General features: G+C 42.9%; 1 protein-coding gene across 1 annotated transcript; it reads left to right on the forward strand.

Moving 5' to 3' along the window:
• Nucleotides 1-228: 228 nt before the first annotated feature.
• Nucleotides 229-20,604, forward strand: CCKAR (cholecystokinin A receptor). The gene is made up of 5 exons (XM_070756562.1): nucleotides 229-530; nucleotides 6,870-7,121; nucleotides 13,588-13,846; nucleotides 17,160-17,287; nucleotides 20,051-20,604. The coding sequence occupies exons 1-5, from the start codon at nucleotides 407-409 to the stop codon at nucleotides 20,602-20,604; spliced, it is 1,317 nt and encodes a 438-aa protein (XP_070612663.1). The 5' UTR covers nucleotides 229-406.
• Nucleotides 20,605-25,265: the final 4,661 nt, after the last annotated feature.

Consider the following 25,265-nt stretch of genomic DNA (forward strand, 5'->3'; position numbering starts at 1 on the left):
GCTGTCAAAAACCTGATCTGTGGTCCTTCCGACTGCAATTGACGGACTGCCTTGGGAGATGGAAGAGGCTTTGAGAAAATGCAAGCCTGGTGGAAGGGGTTAATTGTGTAATCATTCTCCAGGGTGGCCACAGTCAATTAGAGGGAAGGGGTGGGTCTAGCAGAGGGGGAAAAGACTTGTGCCTTTTCTGCAGTATCCAGTTTTCTCAAGCCTTGCTAGCCACCAGCTTCCCTCATGCTCCTTAGACTACTTTGGACTTATCATTCCATAGGGGCGGGTGTAGGACAGCTCTCTTGGATGACTGACAGTCTCTTTGCCCGTACTGACTTCACTCTATCCAAGAATGGATGCTTAGTGGGAAAATTATGCAGCTTGTCGTAGAATCCCCACTTCGGGAGAATCAAGGATGGATTTTTACATTAACGACAGCCTGCTTGACCTTAGCGCCAATCTCTCTGCCCTCCTCTGCGAACTCGAGTTGGAAAACTACACCATTTTCTGCGTGGACCACTCTCCCCGGACTTTTAAAGGTGAGTGCAATTTTCGAAAAATAAGGAGTCTATCGGTAGCTAATCTAAAGTAAACAAGTTGCGAAGGTTTTTCCAAGTCGAGCCGTGGGAAAAGGGACATTTGTGGATGAGGGGACGAGGAAAAGCAGAAACAAAGTCCGTTCAAAACCACCAGGAATGTTAAAAGTTACAGGGCAGGGTCGAAAAAGATTGAAGAGAATTAAGTTAAAATATTCCAACCAACACTTTGAGTGTCACTCTAAAAGGTATGTGGGAGGAATTCACCACTCCTGTTAAACATGTGATTATGAATTAGTCTCCTGCTTCTAACAGACTCACAGCACTAAAAAAAGGGTAAAACTTAAAAGTTTAGCTGCATCATGATGCAATAACAACATTTTCCAAGCCTCGCAGGTTCCTAATATGATTGGATTGCTTATCATTAAGTGTTGTACCTTATGATTCCTGACAAAATTATCTTTTCTTCTATGTACACTAAGATCATATGCCCCAAGACAAATTCCTTGTGTTTACAATCATACTTAGCCAATAAAAATTCTATTCTATTCTGTTCTATTCTATTCTATTCTATTCTATTCTATTCCATTCCATTCCATTCCATTCCAAAATTCCATTCCATTCCATTCCAAAATTCCATTCCATTCCATTCCACTCTCCACTCCAGTCCACTCTATTCAATTTCAAAATTCTATGCTATTCTATTTTGTCCTGTCCTGTCCTATCCTGTCCTATCCTATTTCATTTCATTTTATTGGATTTGTATGCCGCCCCTCTCCGCAGACTCGGGGCGGCTAACAACAGTAATAAAAACAATGTGCGACAATCCAATACTGAAAAACTAAAAGCCCTTATTTTAAAAACCAATCATACATACAACGTACCATACATAAATTGTGGAAGCCGAGGGGTAAAGAATATCTTAATTCCCCCAAGCCTGACAACACAGGTGGGTTTTAAGAAGCTTGCGAAAGGCAAGAAGGGTGGGAGCTATTCTAATCTCTGGGGGGAGTTGGTTCCAGAGGGCCGGGGCCACCACAGAGAAGGCTCTCCCCCTGGGTCCCGCCAAACGACATTGTTTAGTTGACGGGACCCGGAGGAGGCCAACTCTGTGGGACCTAATTGGTCGCTGGGATTCGTGCGGCAGAAGGTGGTCCCGGAGATAATCTGGTCCGATGCCATGAAGGGCTTTATAGGTCATAACCAACACTTTGAATTGTGACCGGAAACTGACCGGCAACCAATGCAGACTGCGGAGTGTTGTTGTGACATGGGCATGTTTGGGAAAGCCCATGATTGCTCTCGCAGCTGCATTCTGCACGATCTGAAGTTTCCGAACACTTTTCAAAGGTAGCCCCATGTAGAGAGCGTTACAGTAGTCGAGCCTCGAGGTGATATCCTATCCCACTCCACTCCACTCTACTCCTATTCCATTCTATTTCTACTCTATTCTAATCAACCCCTTAAAAAAACATAGAGCATGTTACAAAAATAAAATGTAAAGCTAGCAAAGGAGCACATAGGCTGGTAAACGGTATTTTAGAAGGTAATGAAAACAACCAGAGATAGTCTGGAGGTTGCACTGGACTCTGCAAACAGAAAAAAACAGAGTTGGAAGGGAGCGGCACACTAGTGTGCCGCGAGACACCATCAGGTGTGCCGCGGCGAGAGGCGGCGGAGGAGAGTGGGCGGATCGGGCGGGCAATGGGGCAGGGCGGAGAAGCCAGGGGCACCTACTGCCGCACCTCCCTGCCCCTGCCTCCCCACGGTGCCTCCGGCCAAACGCACCCCTGGCTTCTCTGCCCTGCCCCATTGCCCGCCCGATCCGCCCACTCTCCTCCGCCGCCGCCTCCTGCCTTGGGGCGAGCAATCCGGGAGTCCGGGACTGTGTGGCTTTGCGCCATGAAGAGAAAACGGCCGACTTTTCCCTGCTGCCGTTTTCTCTTCATGGCGCAAAGCCACACAGTCCCGGACTCCCGGATCGCTCGCTTCTCCGGTCAGCAAAGCCATCTGCCCAGGAAAGCGCCGCGCTGGCCGGAGAAGCGAGCGATCCGGGAGTCCGGGACTGTGTGGCTTTCGGCCGGGCTAACGGGAGGCGGCGCGAGGCCGGGCGCTGGGGACGTCTGGGAGGGCGAGGAGGCTGATGGCTGCTGCGCACTCCACTCTCTCTCCGGCTCTCTCTCGCTCTTTCTTTTTCTCTCTGTTGCTGGCGTGGTGAACAAGAGAGAAAGAGAGAGAGAGAAAATGGAGGGGAGAGAGAATGAGAGAAAGAAAGCAAGAGAAAGAGAGGGAAAGAAAGCAAGAGAGAGAGAGAAAGAAAGGGGGGAAGGAGTGAGAGGGAAAGACATAAAGGGAGGGAAGGAGGGAGAGAGAAAGAGAGCAAAAAAGAGAGGAAGAAAGAAAGAGGGATGGAGAGAAAAAAGGGAAGGAAGGAAGAGAGAGAAAGAGGGAGGGAGAAATAGAGTGAAATGGAGGAAGAGATATTTTTTTTGTCCAAACTTTTCTTTAGCCCCCCCGCCCTCCCCTTCAGTGTTCCCCAGAATTTTGAAAACATGAATAATGTGCCGCGGCTCAAAAAAGGTTGGGAAACACTGTTCTAGTCTAACCCCCTGCTCAAGCAGGAGACACTGCATCACTTCAGACAAATGGTTATCCAACATCATCTTTAAAATGTCCCGTGTTGGAGCTTTCACAATTTCTGGGGGCAAGCAGTTCCACTGATTAATTGTCCTAAGCTTCAGGAAATTTCTCCTTAGTTTTAAGTTGCTTCTCTCCTTGATTAGTTTCCACCGATTGCTTCTTGCTCTACCCTCAGGTGCTTTGGAGAATAGCTTGACTCCTTCTTCTTTGGGGTAGCCCCAGTGATGGTCTACCAAAATTTTTACTACCACACTGTGGGCGTGGCTTATGCATTTTGTTTGAACATCTTTCAGTGCAAATTGGGTGTTCTGGGGTGGAGCTCCCGTTTCACTATACCACTGAGTTCCTCCCCATCCAGGCAGTAGCCCACCCCTGATTATCTACTATATAAAGTGTATGTACACACACGCATGCACAGATCTTCTAAAATTATACACATTCAACTTCTGTGATAGGAAAAAAATACCCAGAGCCCAGAAGGGAAAAAAAGAAAAAAAATATCAAAATTTTGCTATCAGTACTGTGTACCTGACCAAAATTTTGCTACCAGTTCTGCGTACCTGATCGTACCCCTAGGAGCCCACCACTGGGTAGCCCCCTGTATAAGAATACTCCCTCTTCTTTTGTTAACGACTACTTGACATTCAACCGCAACAACACACGAGCACAAAATCGATTTAAACTAAATGTCAACCGCTCCAAACTTGACTGCAAAAAATACGACTTCAGCAACAGAGTAATCAACGCCTGGAATGCACTGCCTGATTCTACAATTGATCTCTCCTCCTTTCTACGAGGTCTGTAAGGGGCGTGCATAAGCGCACCATTGTGCCTACCGTCCCTGTCCTATTGTCTACTTTTTATCATTGCTTATCTAATGTTTTATATGTACAAATTATCACCCTATAATTGTTTGACAAATAACTAACTAACTAACTAACTAACTAACTAACTAACTAACTAACTAAACAAACAAACAAACAAACAAACAAACAAACAAACAAATAATAAACCTTACCAGATTTAGTCTCCAGTTCCACTAACTTAGAACCTCCTAGTTTCTCAATTCTTTGGGGCAGAGACAGAAAACGGAGAGCAAACGTAAAATTTCCAATCAGGCCGGATGGCCAGAAAGAGCAGCATCAAGTGAGACGCATAATTAGCCTTTTCGTCTCTTTTTTGTGCTTCCCTGTTTTGAGCTAAGTGCCATTGCTCAGGATCTAACTGGAGAGAAATCATTTAGAGCACGTCTACTTCAGCAGTGGATTGCTCCTGGTTTGCGCATGAGCAGAAGCATTGCACGCCCGGGAGAGCACACAACATGAACAGGTGGCCAAATATTTTACAACCTGCCACTGGTCTGCTTCAACTTTTCCCCTGCTTATGACTTCTCTCAAAATGTGTCCCCTTCACATCATTCTATTTTGAACCACTGACAAACCTCATGCTTGGTACTCCAACGATTTCCGGACAGATTATGTCAGGGGGCTGTGAAGGGGGACATTTTTCGTGGGTTTGGAGAGGAGAAGACCTCTGCAGATGGGTGGGAGCAAAAATGTTGAAAAGCACCCCTTCTTTCAAGTAATTATAATAGCCTTGCACTTAAGGAGGACTCAGAGCAAGCTACTCATGGTGGAGGCATTGTTGCCTCACTGCTTTTCCCTCACATCGAAAGAGGAGTCCAAGAAGGGTTGTTCTAGCCTCAGAACTCTATGGACTGGGTTGAATTTCCTGAGGATCCGCCTCCCTGGTGACGTTATTTAGTTGTTCAAGGCCCGTGGGCCGGATGCAGTCCTCATGATGCTTAAATCTGGCCCACAGGGCTGGAAATAGCAAAGGACCTGGGCCGTGGTGGCTCTGCTAGCAAAAACGGGGTTCAGAGGGGCCACAAGCAGCCTCCCAACACCCTGTTTTGTCCAGCAGGGTGAGGTAGGAGGTGTCTCTCCAACCCATGGCCAACCCATACAGGAGAACTACAATGCTGATCTGGCCCTCAAAGAAATCCAATTTGACACCTCTGGTGTAGAAAGAAAGTGTTTCCACCCCTTACCATAGTGATGGCGAAATGTTTTTGGTTCACGTGCCAAAAAGGTGTGTGTGCAGGTGCCCACACACATTATTATTATTATTATTATTATTATTATTATTATTATTATTATTATTATTATTATTAATTGGATTTGTATGCCGCCCCTCTCCGCAGACTCGGGACGGCTAACAACAATGATAAAAAACAACATGTAACAATCCAATTTAATAAAACAACTAAAAACCCTTCCTCCCCCTCCATCATGCGCACACACCACCGGGGCTGCCTCTCCCCATGTGCACAATCCCTCCATCCATGCGCATGAGCACAGGCCTCACTGAAGCCTGGGACAGTGAAAAAAACGGCCAAACAGACAAACTGGAAGTTTGGAAAAATTGACTTCCGGTTTCCCTGTTGTGCTGTTTTTCACACAGAGCCTTTATGAAAGCTTCCTGAAACCTCAAGACTGCAAAAAACAGCACAACCAGGCAAACCGGCAGTCCATTTTCCCAAACATTCAGTTTGCATGTTGGGCATTTTTTAGCACTCTGGGATTTCAGTGAAGCTTCCCTGAAGCCTTCTGTGGACAAAATGGTCTTCCCCAAGACCAAAAATAAGTTGGCTAGTGCATGCATGTGAACTGGAGCTGACATAGGGCAATGCCTCACATGGATCTCTGATATGACTTACTTACTTACTTACTTACTTACTTACTTACTTACTTACTTACTTACTTACTTACTTACTTACTTACTTACTTACTTACTTACTTACTTATTTCGTCCAATACACAATGAGTGTTTTAGTGGGTATATATCAATATGCACATAGTAAAATACATGATGAAGGTTATAGAGGAGATACTCATAGTAAAATATATCTAAGAAATAATAGAAAAGAAAGTATAGTAATAGAACATATCAATGAAAGAATAGAAGAAGAGATATAGGAATAGAAGAAAGGAATAGGAGATAAAGGAGAGCAATGGGACAGGGGACGGAAGGCACACTAGTGCACTTGTACTCGCCCCTTACTGACTTCTTAGGAATCTGGATAGGTCAACCGTAGATAATCTAAGGGTAAAGTGTTGGGGGTTTGGGGATGACACTATGGAGTCCGGTAATGAGTTCCACGCTTCGACAACTCGATTACTGAAGTCATATTTTTTACAGTCAAGTTTGGAGTGGTTAATATTAAGTTTAAATCTGTTGTGTGCTCTTGTGTTGTTGTGGTTGAAGCTGAAGTAGTCGCTGACAGGCAGGACGTTGCAGCATATGATCTTGTGGGCAATACTTAGATCTTGTTCTAAACTTTCTAGCCCAGGATTGAAAGTCTAGTCTCGTAAGGTATTCTATTTCGAGTGGAGGAGTGAAGGGCTCTTCTGGTGAAGTATCTTTGGACATTTTCAAGGGTGTTAATGTCTGAGATGCGATATGGGTTCCAAACAGATGAGCTGTATTTGAGGATGGGTCTGGCAAAAGTTTTGTAAGCTCTGGTAAGTAGTGTGAGATTGCCAGAGCAGAAGCTACGTAGGATTAGGTTTACAACTCTTGAAGCATTCTTGGCTATATTGTTGCAGTGGGCTAGGTTCGCCATCATGGCCTCATCATGAGCTTAACATGTGATTTGATACACAATGCTTCTTTCTGATTATTGTTCATTTTACCTTGCAGAATTGGACAAGACAGTACGGATCTTCCTCTATTCCTTGATTTTTTTACTCAGCGTCTTGGGGAATACCCTGGTGATTATTGTGCTGATCAGAAGCAAAAGGATAAGGACAGTCACCAACTTGTTCCTGCTGTCACTAGCCATCAGCGACCTCATGCTGTGCTTCTTCTGCATGCCTTTCACCCTGATCCCCAACCTCCTACAGGATTTCATTTTTGGCAGCTCCATCTGCAAAATTGCCAGCTATTTCATGGGTGAGTCTGCCAAATCTTCCTCGTTTTGCTAGGGCAAGGGTGTCGAACTTCAGACCCGGGGACAGTGCCTCTGCCAGTGGAAAAGCAGAGTTTGAGAGGGCCATGTGCAGTGTTCTTGAGTTCCACTTTTGCCGGCAGAGGTTGTAAGAGGTAATTGCAGCTGAAAACAGAGCTCCGGATGGCCACAGGTGGCACTCCCAATCTCTATTTTCATTGGCAGAAGGCTGCAGGAAGCCGTGGCAACCGAAACGGAGCTCAGAAGCCTGTTTTTGCTGGCAGAGCACTGGGGACAACCCAACCACCCCTGACACAATTGAAATCAAGCTTTAGGTAGAGTTGTCAATTGGGTAAAACCATTTCCAACTGACGTGTTTCTGGAGTATTTGTGAGTTTTCCAATACACTGAATCATTTCTCATTAAGAAGAAAAAAAGCTGCTGATATTTAAGGCTACAAGATCTGGGCCACTTAGAATTAGTTTTCTGCCCCCCTCCCAAAAAAACCCCCATCTAAGTCAAAAGCCTCCAACCTTGGCAATTTTTAAGACCTCTGCACTTCAACTCCCAGAATTTCCCATCCAGTTGTCTCTTTGAGTAAATTTGGCTACTGTATTGTTCTGTCGGGCTCTCTGGTAGAATCCTCCCGAAAATTCAAAGGTACAAATTTCAGACACACACACGTTTGAAAATTCAAAACAATGTTCTTTATAACGGAAATTCAAATAAACTAAGCACTCTTTTTGTATAGCAAAGAGCACTCGTCTCCAAACAACCTGGTAATTTGTACAAGTCCCTTATCAGTACTAGCTTGCAGCTATGAGGCAATTCACAGTCCTTCTTTCACAAAGTGAAACACACTTTGCTCTGCTTTAGTTTCAAAGTGGGGAAAAATCAACACACAAAGGTCAAAGTCAGCAAGACAGGCATGAAACACAACGATCAGATAATCCTCCACAATGGCCAAACCCACATGCTGCTATTTATAGCAGCCTCACTAATTACAACAGCCCCACCCAACCACAGGTGGCCACATTTTCTTTGATAATACTCTCTCAGTTGTTGCTTCCTATGCATCGCTCTCTGCATGCGTGGCTGTATCATTAACTCTTGTTCCGAATCCAAGGAGGAGAAAGATAATTGATCTCGTTCTGAGCTGTCTGCCAAACTCTCCTCCTCCCTGTCACTCATGTCTTCTTGGTCAGAGGAGCCTTCATCAGCAGATTCCACCGGGGGCAAAACAGGCCTGCGGCATGTGGATGTCTCCCCCACATCCACAGTCCCTGGGCCAGAACTAACCACAACATGTATGAGAACTGATTCAAAAGGGCCAGGAATTATTGACATGCCCATGTAATTATCGAATAGAAGAGAATTCTTTATTGGCCCAGTGTGATTGGACACACAAGGAATTTATCTTCGGTGCATATGCTCTCAGTGTACATAAAAGAAAAGATAAGTGCAGCTCCAGCTGACCGGCGGATGGGCACACATGCCCGGCGTGAGATTTGCTTCCTGTGCATATGCAGAAGCAAAAAAAAAAAAGCCAAAACCTTGTGGTCACGCATGTCCTCACACTAGATTTCACTTCCTGAGCATGTATAGCGCACCCATGCCCTCTCTCCCACGCCCGCTGCCCACCCAGAGGCATCCCGTCATACAATGGTAAGTGCAGTCCTTCACTGGTGGGAAGGTAACCGTGCTCCGTATGCCTTTGGCATTTAGTCGTGCCAGCCACATGACCACGGAGATGTTTTTGGACAGCACTGGTTCTTCAGCTTTGAAACAGACATGAGCACTGCCCCCTAGAGTCGGGAATGACTAGCACCTACAGTGGTACCTCTACCTAAGAATGCCTCTACTTAAGAACTTTTCTAAATAAGAACCGGGAGTTCAAGATTTTTTTGCCTCTTCTTAAGAACCATTTTCTACTTAATGCTCCCTTCGCTCTGAGCAGCAACTGTCCTCCTCTTCCTCTTCCTCCTCCCACCAAAATTCTGAGCTTTTATTTCTTTCCTAATGGGTTTGCACGCATTATTTGCTTTTACATTGATTCCTATGGGAAAAATTGCTTCTACTTACAAACTTTTCTACTTAAGAACCTGGTCACAGAAAGAATTAAATTCTTAAGTAGAAATACCACTGTATGTGCAAAGGGGAATCTTTACCTTTAGGTCCAGGTATTCCTCTAACAACCAAATCCAATGTTTCCTTTAAATGAGACATTTATTGAGTACATTTTGCCTCGTTTTATGACCTTTCTTGTCACAGATGTACCTGCACTGTACAGGAGTATTTCTTCCTGAAAAAACTGTAATAAAAACCCAAAGGCAAAGTCCCTTTTTTCAGGAAAAGGGGAAACACTGTTGATGAGATAATAAATGAATCAGGAGGGTATAAAAGTAACAGTCAACAACTCAGAGGTTAATTGCAGATCTTAAAACCCTCAAAAGAACAAAAGATCCCCCTCCCCTTGGTGATTGCCTTCAGAAAGACAATTTGAGGAAATATGTCAATATGACATTTATAGCATCATCAACCTTTTCAAATGTATAATATAGGACAAGATATACAATTTGTAAGAGTTATGGCCCCAAATGACTCATTCCCTGTCTCAACACTTTTGACTGCTGTTTAAATTTTATGTCTTCAAACTGTGGTACGTCAACATGGAAAATTATTACTTTTTTCCTACATCTATGTTAGCTGAACCAGACTGGTTTTCTTTCATTCATGATGCTGGAAAGAAAAATGGCATCTCTTACGATAGTAAATGTCATAAACCATTTTTTTCTGGTTAGTCAAAACATAAATTAGGAGGAATTTCTATCAACTTTTCCTGCCCTCGTGTTTGTATAATAAAATAGGCTGTCAACATGTTTCAGGTATCTGTCATTGGGTCCTGGACATCTTGATTGTGTAATATTTGATTTGATTAGGGCTGTTTAATTTTGTGAAGCGTTTGAATAAATATTAGCCGCCTTCTGCTGATTTATTTGCTAGAGACCTCATTTTAGGAAATCCCAATATAGACAAAAATTGAGATATTATACAGAGTTGCCTTCCATTGAGGACCTGAATACTGCACTAGTCAAAAAGAGGGTCATGAAAATATTTACTGATCCTTAGCATCCTGGACATAAATTGTTTCAACTCCTACCCTCAAAACCAAGCTATAGAGCACTGCAAACCAAGACAATTACTCTCCGGAACTCATTACCGAACTCAATAGTGTCAACCTCTAACCCCTAACATTTCTCCCTTAGACTATCCACAATTGACCTCTCCAGGTTTCTAAGAGGTCAGTAAGGGGCGTACATAAGTGCACTAGTGTGCCTTTTGTCCCCTGTCCAATTGTCTTTCCTTTATCTCATATATCATATATATTTTCTTCCTTTCATATATCCTCTCCTCTATTTTTACATATTATCTTTATATATATTACTTCATGTCTATTCTCTTCCATACGTATTGTGTATTGGACAAATGAATGAATAAATAAATAAATAAATATAAATAAATAAATAAATAAATAAATAAAATAAATTAGACATAAAAACATTTTTTCCCAAATGCCACCACTCTGCTAAACAAATAATTCCCTCACCATTGTCAAACTATTAACTTCAATACTACAGTATTAGTCTTTTTATTGTTCCTAATATCCATCTCCTCCCACTTATGACTCTATGACTGTAACTTGTTGCTTGTATTATATGATTTATATTAATATTGTTTCCTGATTGCTTATTTATACCCTATGACAATAATTAAGTGTTGTACCTTACGATTTTTGATGAATATATCTTGTCTTTTTATGTACACTGAGAGCAAATGCATCAAAGACAAATTCTTTGTGTGTCCCAATCACACTTGGCCAATAAAGAATTCTATAAAACAAAACCTCAAAGAGAAAGAAGGGGTTTTTTTAAGGTTCCAAAATATATCAATCTGTCATATTGTCATTTCAGTGACAATTGCTGGTTATAAACCTCGAGCAATCTCAATTAATTTGTGCAAGATTTTTTAAAGGGATCACTAATGATCTTCTATTCATTAGCATGCCCTTTAAAATGCATTCAGTTTTGGTCGCCACAATGTAAAAAGGATGTTGAGACTCTAGAATGAATGCAGAGAAGAGCAACAAAGATGATTAGGGGACTGGAGGCTAAAACATAGGAAGAACGGTTGCAGGAATTGGGTATGTCTAGTTTAATGAAAAGAAGGATCGGGGAGACATGGTAGCAGTGTTCCAATATCTCAGGGATTGCCACAAAGAACTATTCTCCAAAGTACCTGAGGATAGAACAAGAAGCAGTGGGTGGAAACTAAACATGGAGAGAAACAACCTACAACTAAGGAGAAATTTCCTGACAGTTAGAACAATTAATCAGTGGAACAACTTGCCTCCAGAAGTTGTGAATGCTCCAACACTGGAAGTTTTTAAGAAGTTGTTGGATAATCATTTGTCTGAAGTGGTGTAAGGTTTCCTGCCTAAGTAGGGGGTTTGACTAGAAGACCTCCAAGGTCCCTTCCAACTCTGTTGTTGTTGTTGTCGTTGTCGTCATTATAATTATAATTATTATCATTATCAGATACAGAATTTTGCAAAATGCATCAGAAATTGAGAGTGAGCAACCAGGCCACCTGTTACAGGCATCATTAGGTAGGGAAAGTGATGTTCCATTTATCATCATGTCAATAATTTGTGTCATTTGCATGATGAATAACAGAATAACAAATTTGGAAGGGAATCTTTCTATCTAGTCCAAGCTTCTGCACAATCAGGATATCCTGTTGTGAGCCGCCCCGAGTCTACGGAGAGGGGCGGCATATAAATCTAATTAATAATAATAATAATAATAATAATAATAATAATAATAATAATAATAATAATCCTATACTATTCTGGACAAATGACCCATTCAATTATACAAAACTTCATGATACACTTTTTTTTTTCCATATAAAATTCATTTAATGGGGAAGGTCATTTACTAATTTTTCCGGAGCATTCACATGAAAGAGAATTAACATTTTCCATATTGTAAATCAGGAATAATGTCATCTTTATGTAGCAGGTGATCAGAACTTCCGTAACACATTTGTTGTTTGCAGAGCTCTCTCCAGTAATGGGCAAAACTTTTACTGCCACACTGTGGGTGTGGCTTATTTTGTGGGCGTGGCTTGATGGTCATCTGACTGGGTAGAAATGACTTGCTGGCCATGTGACCAGGTAGGAGTGGCTTGAACGATCATCATTGTTCGAGTGAACTGTTAAGTCCTCAACTTACAACCTCACCAGTGTCGCTTGCTGGGGTGACAATTTGCTCTGTGTTTCCCGTGCTCCCCTTCCTGGGTCGCCCCCTGCCTCAGGCTTGATAGTTAGGCAAATGGGTGCCAATCAGGTGTTGAGAAAAGAGGGGGGAGGAAAGCCCTCCCCTTGAGATGAGGCCTCCTTTCTGAGGAGGAGGACAGGAGGGGGGGATTTAAAAATATCAGAAAGCCGAGGGAGAGTTACAAGGTTATTATCGCCGCACAATGCCTTTTCACTTCAGCTGCAGGCAGAGTGAGGGACTTGCAAGGGGAAATAGACCTCAGCCCAGACTGCTTTGGCATGGCTTGGCTCGACTCAGGTCTCCTTTTTTCCACTGCGGCTGCTGCGCACTCCTTGCTTTTTTCCTCTTTCCTCCTTTCTGGCCTCGGGAATTGGTCACATGAGGCTGGAGGGGAGGCAGGCAGGAGAGAGGTAAGCTCATCCAAGGCCAGGAAGGAGGAAAGAGGAAAAAAGCAAGGAGCCCAGACGTTGCAGCAGGGGGGGGAAAGGAGACCTGAGCCAAGACCGGTGATCCAGGAAGTGACTGCCGCCGGTCACTTGGAGCTGTGCATACAACTTCATTTTTGCCAGTGGAACTGCATTCCACCCTGTTCTACCGGCTGCCCACCCCTGGCTCTCTCTCTCTCTCTCTCTCAAACACACACACAAGCATACTTCTAAATCTATTTATTGTCTATCAATGAATCCATCCATCCATCCATCCACCTATCCACCTATCCATCTACCCATGCATCTAGCTATCTAAACAGATTAAGGTATTGATGGATAGAAAATATCTATCTAGAAGGAAGGAAGGAAGGAAGGAAGGAAGGAAGGAAGGAAGGAAGGAAGGAAGGAAGGAAGGAAGGAAGGAAGGAAGGAAGATTATAATGAGAGTGAGGCATAGTTTGAGGGAAGTCCTGCCTTAGCACTCGGCCACCACAGGTGCCCCTAGCACAACTGATGTCTAGTTGGTCTTAAAAAAAACCCCATGGAGCTCCATTGCAGGTCCCCATCTATGGTGCAAAACTGGTGTTAAATTGGCTGTTACTAGACGCATCAACCTTCTTCTGTCTTCTTCTGTCTTGGTTTTAAGACTGTAAAAACGAGGCCAGTCATTCTCTTCTTCTCTTTCTGCTTTCCTACCCACCTAGGTGTCTCGGTGAGCGTGTCAACTTTTAGCCTGGTGGCTATCTCTCTTGAGAGATACAGTGCTATATGCAAACCCCTACAGTCTCGTGTCTGGCAGACCAAATCTCACGCCTTGAAGGTAATTGCGGCCACATGGTGCCTATCTTTTGTCATCATGACGCCGTACCCAATTTACAGCACGCTGGTGCCTTCAGCGTTTCCTAACAGCACCACCTCCAAGTGCCGCATTAATTGGCCAAGCACAGTGATCGAGCAGTCCTGGTAAGAGTTGTCCATATGTGTCCTTGCTTTTTTTTTGGAAGGCATTTGTCTTAATCTATTCAAATTACAGAAAGTACAATGATTTGTGATTTCGGTGGAACCAAAATATTGCATCTACGGTAATTGCAACAACAGTTGGTGTCTCTATTGCAACATTAAGTATATAAATATAGCATTATACTGCACATTAGTATTAATCCTCCCACTTATTGTTCTGGACCTGGGCTGGGATCTGGCTGGCTGCTGTAAGAATACGAGCTTTACAGCTTGTAATTTTCAAAACAACATTTATTTTATTTTTCCTTCCACATTGGATTTTGTCATTACAGCTCCGGCATGGAAAAGTGCATTCCAAATCTCACAGACTAAATTACGAAGTTATAATTCTTTCTAAAATAACAGGCTGTCTACTTCAAAACATCTTCTTATCCCTGAGTCAGGTTCACGCTGTTAAAAAGCAGTTTATCATGCAATATAAAACTTACTTCTTTGGAGAGACGACATACACCACCATTTTTTCTGGCACTTTGAAGAAAAGCAATCCATCTCTTCCTTTCAATTCTGGAAGTGATGTAATTAATTAATTAATTAATTTACACACTCTGAATAGTGTATTACAACTTCTGCCCCCAAAATTCTTCTTTTCTTTTCTGTAACCTTCTGAACTTTGGATTTAACCAAGGACTCCCTTCTATCACCCTGTTATCTGAAGAAGCATTACTCTGCGTGCTTTCGTCGGATGGCTGTTCTATTTCCCTTTCATCCTCATTAGCTTCTCCCACATCTCCTAAATCAGGGTAATTAACAGCTTCTACATCATCTTCGTCTTCTGCATCTGACAATTCTAAAGGCTGACAGGGAACGCTCACAACACTTATGACTAAATGATGGTAACCTTTGCTTGTATCCTTACGATTTATGAGGGTTGCCCAGAAAGCAATGCACCACTTTTTTTTTTTAAACGTACAGTAATGGTACAAATGCAAAACTTTAGATATAAGTTATTTGAATTGTCAGGAGTGAGTGTGTAAATTTTGTGTTTCTTCAGACAGATAGTGTAGCTGCAGCAGTGTTTTGAAATGGCATCTATAAGTGATGTATGTTACAAGCAGCGTGTCATCATGGAATTTTTCACTGCAGAGAAAGAAACTGTTGGGAACATTCACAAATGTTTGTGTACAGTTTATGGAGAATCTGCAGTCGACAGAAGTACGGTTAGTCGCGGAAGATATTTTGAGGATGATAAAGAGGTGATTCACACAGTGCAGAAATGGCTTTGTGACCAGAATTAGGAATGGTACCAATAGGGTATACACACCCTTGTGTCTCGATGGAGGAAGGTCATAGAACGGGACGGAGATTACATGGAAAAATAGAGAGTGTAGAAGAAATATCATTCTTTCTTGTGTTTAAGTTTCATTGTGTTCAATAAATAATTGTTGAAGAAAAAAATGTGGTGCATTACTTGATTGTTTCCCGATTGCTTATTTGTACCCTATGACTGTTCTGCCAGCATGTCTCAACTGCCTGTAATTACAGGGTAATTAGTCCAGGAAGACACACACCACACGATAAAAGGAAAACCCAAAGGTTTTTATAAACAGAAAAACAGAAACAGCTCCCTTTTTAAATGTCAAAGGGATTTTCTGGTACACACAAGGCACAGGTTAAATGCAGTCCAATTGCTCACCCAATAACTGGGAAATTGAGTCCAATTCTGAAGTCCAGAGAGTCCACACACACAATCCTGAACAGCAAAAACCACGATCTTGACAAAACAATGAATCAGATAAACTGCCATGAGGCTAAAACACCAGGCTGCACTTTTATCTGTAGCACTAATTACAGCAGGCCCACCCAACCACGGGTGGCCTCATTTTCTCTTGTAATAATCCTTCAGTTGTTGTCTCCTATGCATCACTCTACGCATGTGTGGATGTGTCATTAATTCTTGTTCAGAATCCAGGGATGATACAGATGACTGATCTCCTGGGCTGTCTGCCATACTCCCCTCTTCCGTGTCACTCATGCTTCCTTGGTCAGAGGAGACTTTGTTGGCAGATTCTACTGGGAGCAAAACAGGCCTGCGGCATGTGGATGTCTCCCCCACATCCACCTCCACATTCCTTGGGGCAGGAGCTGGGCCAGAGCTAACCACAACAATGACAATCATTAAGTGTTGTACTTCATGATTCTGGACAAATGTATCTTTTCTTTTATCTACACTGGGAGTATATGCAGCAATGACAAATTCCTTGTGTAACCAATCACACTTGACCAATAAAGAATTCTATTCTATTCTATTCTATTCTATTCCAGTCTAGTCTATCTAGTCTATTCTATTATTCTCCCTCCCTCTCCCTCCCCCTCCTCTCTCTCACACACAGCATCTTAGACTAATTATTGGGTGCCCTGGCCTTCTTTTCAGACAAATAACACAACTGTTTTGCAGTCACCAGTATCTTTCCAGATTTACAGGAAAGTTTAGAAGTCTACTCACTGAAATCTTCAACAAATAAACATTTATTTTTTTTAAAGTAGACCCATATTTCTTCAGCAGTTCTTATAACAACAACTCAAATTATCATCTGCCCTGTTTTGGATTTGGGGTGATATTAAATCAAACCTGTGGCACGAATATTAGTCAAAAGTGTATTTATTTGTTTGAGATAATATTATTTAGTGTTTAGAACTGGTGAGCTGGCCAAAGATGCCAGACTAATCAGCTATAATTCTAACTGAAGCTCAAGTGAAAAATGTTTTCTGTAATATCAGACGCCTGATCGTTAATCATGACAGTGCTGGAAAGCAAAACAATTATGTTTAAATTATGCCTTCATACACTCTACGGTAATTTCATATTTCAAGTCAGAAATAGCCCCATAATAATAAACTTTCCAAAAATTCCTCTGCTGATCTTATTTTGAAAAACAGAGATAATTATAGCAAAGAAGGAGATATTTGTTCTGGAATAACTGTTCATCCTGTGTTTTTGGGAGTGGGTGGTTGGGTGTCCTGCTTTTAAAATAGCAGGTACCAACTGGTCCATTTATTCATTAAATGTACATGCCGCACTTCTCACTATGCAGAGCAGTTCTCGGTGGCTTACTATCAGTGATGGGCTGCCAAATTTTTTACTGCCACAAGTAAAACACGAGTTGCCGCCTTTCCTATTATAAATACTAATTGTTATTCTCATTTTTAAAACATAGCCTAGTGGTGATAGAGGCATGCTGGGAATCAGGTTTGCTGAGAGACGGGTAGGAAAATGTGACTTTCCTGGTGATCTAAATCTTGCTTGTGGCTTTCCCAGGTATATTTTCCAACTCCTCATCCTTTTCCTTATCCCGGGGATCATAATGATGATAGCGTATGGATTAATCTCCTTGGAGCTCTATAGAGGGATAAAATTTGATGCGAGCAACAGAAAATCTTCTCGAGGTAATCCTGACTACTGAATTGGTCCATTTGCTTTCTGTCTTAATAGCTTGACACGTACAAGCACAAACAATGATATGTCTATGTTTATGTTTATATCTATGCCTCTCTCTCTCTCTCTCATATCTATCTATCTGTCTGTCTGTCTGTCTGTCTGTCTTTCTGTCTGTCTATCTATCTGTCTACCTACCTACCTACCTATTTACCTACCTACCTATCTACTGAACTACCTACCTACCTACCTACCTATTTACCTATCTACCTATCTACCTACCTACCTATTTACCTATCTACCTACCTACCTATCTACTGATCTACCTATATAAATACCTATTTACCTATCTACCGATCTACCTACCTACCTACCTACCAATCTACCCACCCACCTACCTACCTACCTATTTACCTACCTATTTACCTACCTATTTACCTACCTATCTACCTACCTATCTACCTACCTACCTATTTACCTACCTACCTACCTATCTATCTATCTATCTATCTATCTATCTATCTATCATCTGTATATCTATAATATGTCTATAATTAATCTATGTATTTATCTATCTGTCTTCCTGTCTATCATTATGTACATTGAGAGAATATGCATCAAAGAAAAATTCCTTGTGTGTCCAATCACAGTTGGGCAATAAAGAATTCTATTCTATTCTATTCTATTCTATTCTGTTCTGTTGTACTCTACTCTACTCTACTCTATTCCCATTCCCATTCCTAATCTAGTCTAGTCTATCATTGATTATCTGTCTGCTATCCATCCATCCATCCATCCATCCATCCATCCATCCATCCATCCATCCAAGGCACCCACCCAGCTAATCATCAGGAGACTGGGAATTGTAGTCCAGCCTTAGACATGAAAGCCATCTGAGTGACTTTGGGCTAATCACCGGGGAATGGGAGTCCAGCATTCAACATGAAAGTCAGCTGGGTGAGGTTGGGCCAATCACTAGGAGCGTGGGGTTTCTAGTCCAGCCTTAGGCATAAAAGTAGCTGGATGACTTTGGGCCAATGACTAGGAGACTGGGTGTTATAGTCCAGCTTTAGGCATGAAAGCCAGCTGGGTGACTTTGGGGCCACTCGCCCTCTCCCAACACAACTCACCTCACAGGGTGGCTGTGGTGCAGAAAATCAGAGGAGGAAGGAGCATTGTGTATATTTGCCACCTCGAGTGATTTGTAAAAAATAATGAAGGCAGGATGCCAATAAGTCAAATTAAAATATCTCCCAAGAGAATGACATTTTAGGGAACCTGCCATTTGCAAAGTGGAGAGGCCATGGGAAGGATTAGGGTTGGAAACCAAGGGGCCAAATTGTTTTGAGTGCTAATGAGGGTTGACCTTTGCACAGGGCCGCCTGGTGCTCCAATTGCGCCTCTACTTGGTCCAGGATGCACTCTACATGGGGTTACCCTGAAAACTAGTCTAGAACGCAGCCGCGTGAGCTGTTGTGGATGCACCTAGGTACACCCACATCACACCAACTCTCCCTGAGCTGCACTGTCTCCCAATCAGTCTCTAGAGGAAATTCAAGGTGTTGGTCACCACCTATAAAGCCCTACATGGCTTAGGGCTGGCCTTCTCCGGTTCCTGTCAACCGAACAATGCCAACTGGCGGGGCCGCCGAGAAGGGCTTTCTCTGTGGTGGCTCTGGCTCTCTGGAACCAGCTGCCCCTGGAGATCCATACCCTACCCACCCTACTGGCCTTCCACAATGCTGTAAAGACTTGGGTTTTCCAGCAGGCCTGGGGCCATTGACCGAAAGAGATGTCCAGATATATTGAGATATGCAGCAGCTGGATAGGACTTGTCTATCTACCAGAATTATAGTGTAGCAATTCAGGAATCAGTTCAGATAAATAACGAAGGCACTTTAGTAGAAAAACACTAGTAAACAGTTTTACTCTTCAGTGCAAGCAAATTATCTTCTATTTTAGTCTTCTATTTACAGGAACAAACTTTACTTTAGCTATATGCAGTAAAGCTTACTTACAGGTAGATACTAAACCAATCCAGGTTTCTCTGTATCAACACCACAGCTCTAACTCAAAACTCACACTCAGACCGCTTCAGCCAGCCAACTACCAACCATACAAAAACACCACACCAATTGTAAAGATGCTTTACATTTTATAATGCTATGGCCCAATCAGGTTGCAGTTTCCTCCCTATGGCTCAGCATTAATTTAACAAACTTGCAATCTTCTTTTACCTTATATAACAACATAATGGAATAACACCTAGGTTTGGGCTAATCCTTGACATGAGATACTATCTAGATCCAGCCATGAGAGATACTGAGAGATGTGTATGGCTTTTACTAGGGTTTTGCAATATTTTAAATATTGTTTTTATTTGTTATAAGCTGCTCAGAGTCCTTGAGGAGTTGGGCAGTGTATAAATTAGATGGATGGATGGATGGATGGATGGATGGATAGATAGATAGATAGATAGATAGATAGATAGATAGATAGATAGATAGATAGATAGTTATTGCTGTGAGCCGCCCCGAGTCTGTGGAGAGGGGCGGCATACAAATCTAATAAATAAATAAATAAATAAATAAATAAATAAATAAAATAATAAATAGATAGATAGATAGATAGATAGATAGATAGATAGACAGATAGATGATAGATAGATAGATAGATAGATAGATAGATAGATAGATAGATAGATAGATAGACAGACAGACAGATAGTTATGGATAGATAGATCAATGTCATCAGTCCCAAATTTCCACCTGCAGAACGGAAAGCTATCGAGAGCAGCCGAGGCAGGTACGAAGATGGAGACAGTTGCTACCTGAAAAAGAAGAAGCAGCAGCAGCGGCGGCAACAGAAGATCCCTCTTCGTCAACTCTCGTCCATCAGCTCCTCCAGCAACAGCCAGAAGGTTGACCGTCCCAGGAGCAACTCTTCCTCAGCTAACCTGATGGCCAAGAAGCTGGTGATCCGAATGCTGATTGTGATTGTGATCCTATTCTTCCTCTGTTGGACGCCCATCTTCAGTGTCAACACCTGGAGGGCCTTTGACGCCACTTCTGCTCAACTCCTGCTCTCGGGAGCTCCCATCTCATTCATCCATTTGCTCTCCTACACCTCCGCCTGCGTGAATCCGATCGTCTACTGCTTCATGAACAGGCGTTTCCGCCTGGGCTTTCTCGCGACCTTCACTTGCTGCAGGAAGCCGCGCCTTCTGGCAAGCCGAACGGAGATGGGAGAGGACGAGGAAGGAAAGACAACCAAAGCATCTCTTTCCAGGTCTTCTTACACCCACACGAACATGGCTGCCCCTCCGTGATTGGCAGACCGGGAGAAGAGCATTGTAAGCATTGCAACTCTGACCATCACCTGCCGTGCATCGAGCCCATCTAAAACAGTTTGGCCCTTTCAGATTTCCTGCTCGAGCAGGGGGTTGGACTAGAAGACCTCTTGGGTCCCTTCCAACTCTGTTATTCTGTGATTTCCTCTACAAAGACAGCTGGAAGATCAACAGCATATCCATTGATCAAAGGTCTCCCCCATAGGATTATTCAAAGGCCAGTTCAATAAATCTAGGGTCATATTGGTGTAACCTGTGACAAAATACAGTGGTACCTCTACCTAAGAATGCCTCTACTTACGAACTTTTCTAGATAAGAACCGGGTGTTCAAGATTATTTTGCCTCTTCTCAAGAACCATTTTCCTCTTACAAACCCGAGCCTCCAAAGGGCCTCTCTAGGAAGCCTCCATGGAGACTCTCTAGGAATCTCCTGGGAGGAAACTGTAACCAGAAAAGGTGGGGAGAAGCCTTTGTGGGGCCTCTCTAGGAATCTCCTGGGAGGAAACAGGGCCGGAAAAGGCAGGGAGAAGCCTCTATGGGGCCTCCTCTAGGAATCTCCTGGGAGGAAACAGGGCCGGAAAAGGCAGGGAGAAGCCTCTATGGGGCCTCTCTAGGAATCTCCTGGGAGGAAACAGGGCCTCCACCCTCCCTGTGGTTTCCCCAATCGCACGCATTGTTTGCTTTTACATTGATTCCTATGGGAATCATTGCTTCTTGTCATAAACTTTCCTACTAAACAACCTAGTCACGGAACGAATTAAGTTCATAAGTAGAGGTACCACTGTACCCATAAAAATTTATGGTAAAATTTATCCAGCCCTAATCAATTTTGTAGCTGGGCTTCGGTGCCTCCAAATTAACTGCATGAAGCTACCGGATGGAAAACATTTTTTTAAAAATGTAATAGCTATATGGGAAAGTAAAGAGTTTCATGTTTGGGGAATAAACAATTAAGTCCTCAAGCGCCTCAACATAGCTCCATTTTTCAATGACAATTTTAATGTAGCTTCGGTGCAAATCAGTGGTGGAACAAGGAACTGATTTGAGTGTAAGGTTCTATTCTTCTCTAGTCAACAATAGCACGCATGGATCTTTTGGGTCAGATCAAGAAAACTCATATACCCTTGTTCTTGGTATTGACGCCCCAAGAACATTGACGGTTTGCTGCTGGTTCGTAACAGTTCACCCACACCAGTGGTCAAGGGCGGACTGCTATTACGGCCGCTACCAATGTGCTACACATGCAGCTTCGGTTGTCTTAAGTGTGCGTATGAGCTATGCACGCCCATACCCAGTGTAATTTTGCCTGCGCGCATGTGCAAGAAGCAAAAACATGCTGAAATCTCACGAGAGGATGCATGGGGGCATGAGGTTTCTGCAATTTTTGCTTCTGCACATGCTCAGAAGCAAAATATCACAGAAATCTCATGCATGCATCCCATTCATTAGAATTTGCTTCTGGACATGCACACAAAGCAAAAAAATGAAAAATTGAGGAAAAAAGATGGCGGCACCCATACGATTGCCACCCGAGCGGTCACGCTCAAATTGTGCAATCTGGCGGCCGCTATTGGTGCATAGCAACCACTAATGCCTGGTGGTGGAAATATCTATAGACTGGCCATATTCAGTTTCCTGCAATGAAAATGGAAGCATTAACTGAAATGGAGCCTGACCCTATAGCCGCTGTCAGCCATTGAGCAAATTGGTTCATATCCCTAAAATTAGATTTGGGAAATTTTAAAATGTTAGAAGGAAGGAAGAGGTGCCAGGGCCACCAAGAGGTGAAGAAATTAGCTACCGTATTTTTCGGTGTATAAGAAGCACCTTTTTCCTCCCTAAAAGAAGCTGATAATTAGGGTGCGTCTTATACTCTGAATGTAGTTCTGAATGTTTCTTTCCAGCCCTAACCAGGTGCTAACAATGTTCACAGCTTTTACTGGCTTGCAAGCTCTTTCCTTGTTACTCTCTGCAGAGAATGTTTTACAAGCCCTAAGTCTTTGCAAGGTTTTTTCCATTGCTCTACTTGCTCCAACTGTTTCTTTCCACATGCTAATGATGTTCCCAGCTCTTACTAGCTTGCAAGCTCTTTCCTTGTTACTCTCTGCAGAGAATGTTTTCCAAGCCCTAAGTCTTTGCAAGGTTTTTTCCATTGCTCTACTTGCTCCGACTGTTTCTTTCCACATGCTAATGATGTTCCCAGCTCTTACTAGCTTGCAAGCTCTTTCCTTGTTACTCTCTGCAGAGAATGTTTTCCAAGCCCTAAGTCTTTGCAAGGTTTTATCCATTGCTCTACTTGCTCCGACTGTTTCTTTCCACATGCTAATGATGTTCCCAGCTCTTACTAGCTTGCAAGCTCTTTCCTTGTTACTCTCTGCAGAGAATGTTTTCCAAGCCCTAAGTCTTTGCAAGGTTTTTTCCATTGCTCTACTTGCTCCGACTGTTTCTTTCCACATGCTAATGATGTTCCCAGCTCTTACTAGCTTGCAAGCTCTTTCCTTGTTACTCTCTGCAGAGAATGTTTTCCAAGCCCTAAGTCTTTGCAAGGTTTTTTCCATTGCTCCACTTGCTCCGACTGTTTCTTTCCACATGCTAATGATGTTCCCAGCTCTTACTGCAAGCTCTTTCATTGTTACTGTCTCAGAATAATTTTTTTAAAACTCTTAACCTGGGGATAAAATAATGTGCTGAAGCTGACCAGACTAAGGATGCTAGCCAGATGAATACCTGGTAAGCAGATTCTTTTCCCTATTTTCCTCCCCCAAAACTAAGGTGCGACTTATACTCCAGAGCATCTTATACTCCAAAAAATATGGTAGCTTCCTTAATTAGACTATAGAAAACATAGTGTTTATTTTGTGAAGGAACTCAACTAAGGGTTATGCAAAAGAGACTGTGAGAAGTTAAAACTAAGATCTGAAAAGCAGTGGATATCATGGGAATGCTAACCATCACTTGTAGGTGATTGACACATGTCAGTATGCACGTAAAGGAGGCAATGGTCTGTTTTCCTGTTCTTTTACACAATTATTTTCATTTAAACTTCCTCTCCAGTGCTGTCCTAGGACAATTAGATCATTTTCTTTCTTTTCGTGAGCAAGAGGAAAAGGGCATTAAGTGATTTACACTAAATTTTTGTGTGCCTCTCCTACGTCTCCCTGCTGTTGAACATCCCGTGTAGAGCTATATATTTTTGAACGTGTACCTTTCATATGCTATGATATGCTACAAATACATTTATTAAAAAGATATTTTACCTTGCAAGTATTACCTCCTGTTTTTGGTATCAAAGCAGAAATCCTTGTTAATGTTTTTTATGACTATGAAAAAAAAAGGATAAAAAAAGGTAGGACCACACCTACTTAAAAATTGTAACTTCCAAATTTACCTACCCTTGAGGGCCCATTCCCTGACTTCTGATGGGCCTGCAAGGCCCATTTTTTGTCCTCCCCAGGCTCCAGAGGCTTTCTTGGATGCCCCCCCTTCCTGGAGGCCAAATTGTCCTCCCAGAACCTCTGCATGAGATGAAAATCAGCTGGCCAGCACACTGGATCTGAGCTAGGGCAACAGCTCACATGCAGGCAGATATGGTTCCACGTGGCATCTGTAGCACATGTGCTATAGGTTCACCATTATTGATCTACAGCAATGATGGCGAATCTATGGCATGGGTGCCACAGGTGGCACACGGAGCCATATCTGCTGGCACACGAGTTGCCCTAGCTCAGCTCCAACGTGCATGTGTGTGCTAGCCAGCTAGGTTTTTGGCTTCCAGAGAGCCCCCGGGGGATGGGGAGGCTGTTTTTACCTTCCCCTGGCTCCAGGGAAACCTTTGGAGCTGGGGAGGGTGAAACACAAGCCTACTGGGCACACCAGAAGTTGGGAAACAGGCCATTTCCAGAACCAGAGAACCTCGGGGGGGGGGAGCAGGGAAGAGCTGTTTTCACCCTCTCCAGGCATTGAAATATGGGTGTCGGCATCCGTGCAGGCACAATAGTGCATGCCCAAGCTCTTTCGGCACCCAAGGAAAAAAAGGTTCGCCATCAATGATCTACAGCAGTGTTTTTCAACCAGTGTGCCGTGGCACACTAGTGTGCCGCGAGACATGGTCAGGTGTGCCGCGAAGCTTAGAGAGAAAGAAAGCAAGAGAGAGAGAAAGAGAGAAAGAAAGAAAGAGAAAGAAAGAAAGAGAGTGAAAAAGGGAGAGAGAAAGGGAACAAGAGAGAGAAAGAAAGGAAGAGAGAGAGAGAAAACAAAAGAAAGAGAGATAAAGAGATAGAGAGAAAGAGAGAGAAAGAAAGCAAGAGAGAGAGGGGGAGGCAAGGAGAGAGAGAGAAAGACATAGAGGGAGGTAGTGAGGGAGAGAGAAAGAGAGCAAAAAAGAGGAAGGAAGAGAGAGAAAGAGGGAGGGAGAAAGAAATAGAGTGAAGGGGAGGAAGAGAGAGAGAGAGATAATTTTTTTGTCCAAACTTTTTTTAGCCCCCTCCCCCCCGCTCAATGTGCCCCAGGGTTTCGTAAATGTAAAAAATGTGCCGCGGCTCAAAAAAGGTTGAAAATCACTGATCTACAGTATATGCTGCCTTAACATTTTCTCTAACTATGTATGCACGTTCCAGAAAGAAAGAAAAAAGAATGTGTA

The sequence above is a fragment of the Erythrolamprus reginae genome, chromosome 7 (genome assembly GCF_031021105.1).
Source record: "Erythrolamprus reginae isolate rEryReg1 chromosome 7, rEryReg1.hap1, whole genome shotgun sequence".
NCBI lineage: Eukaryota > Metazoa > Chordata > Lepidosauria > Squamata > Dipsadidae > Erythrolamprus > Erythrolamprus reginae.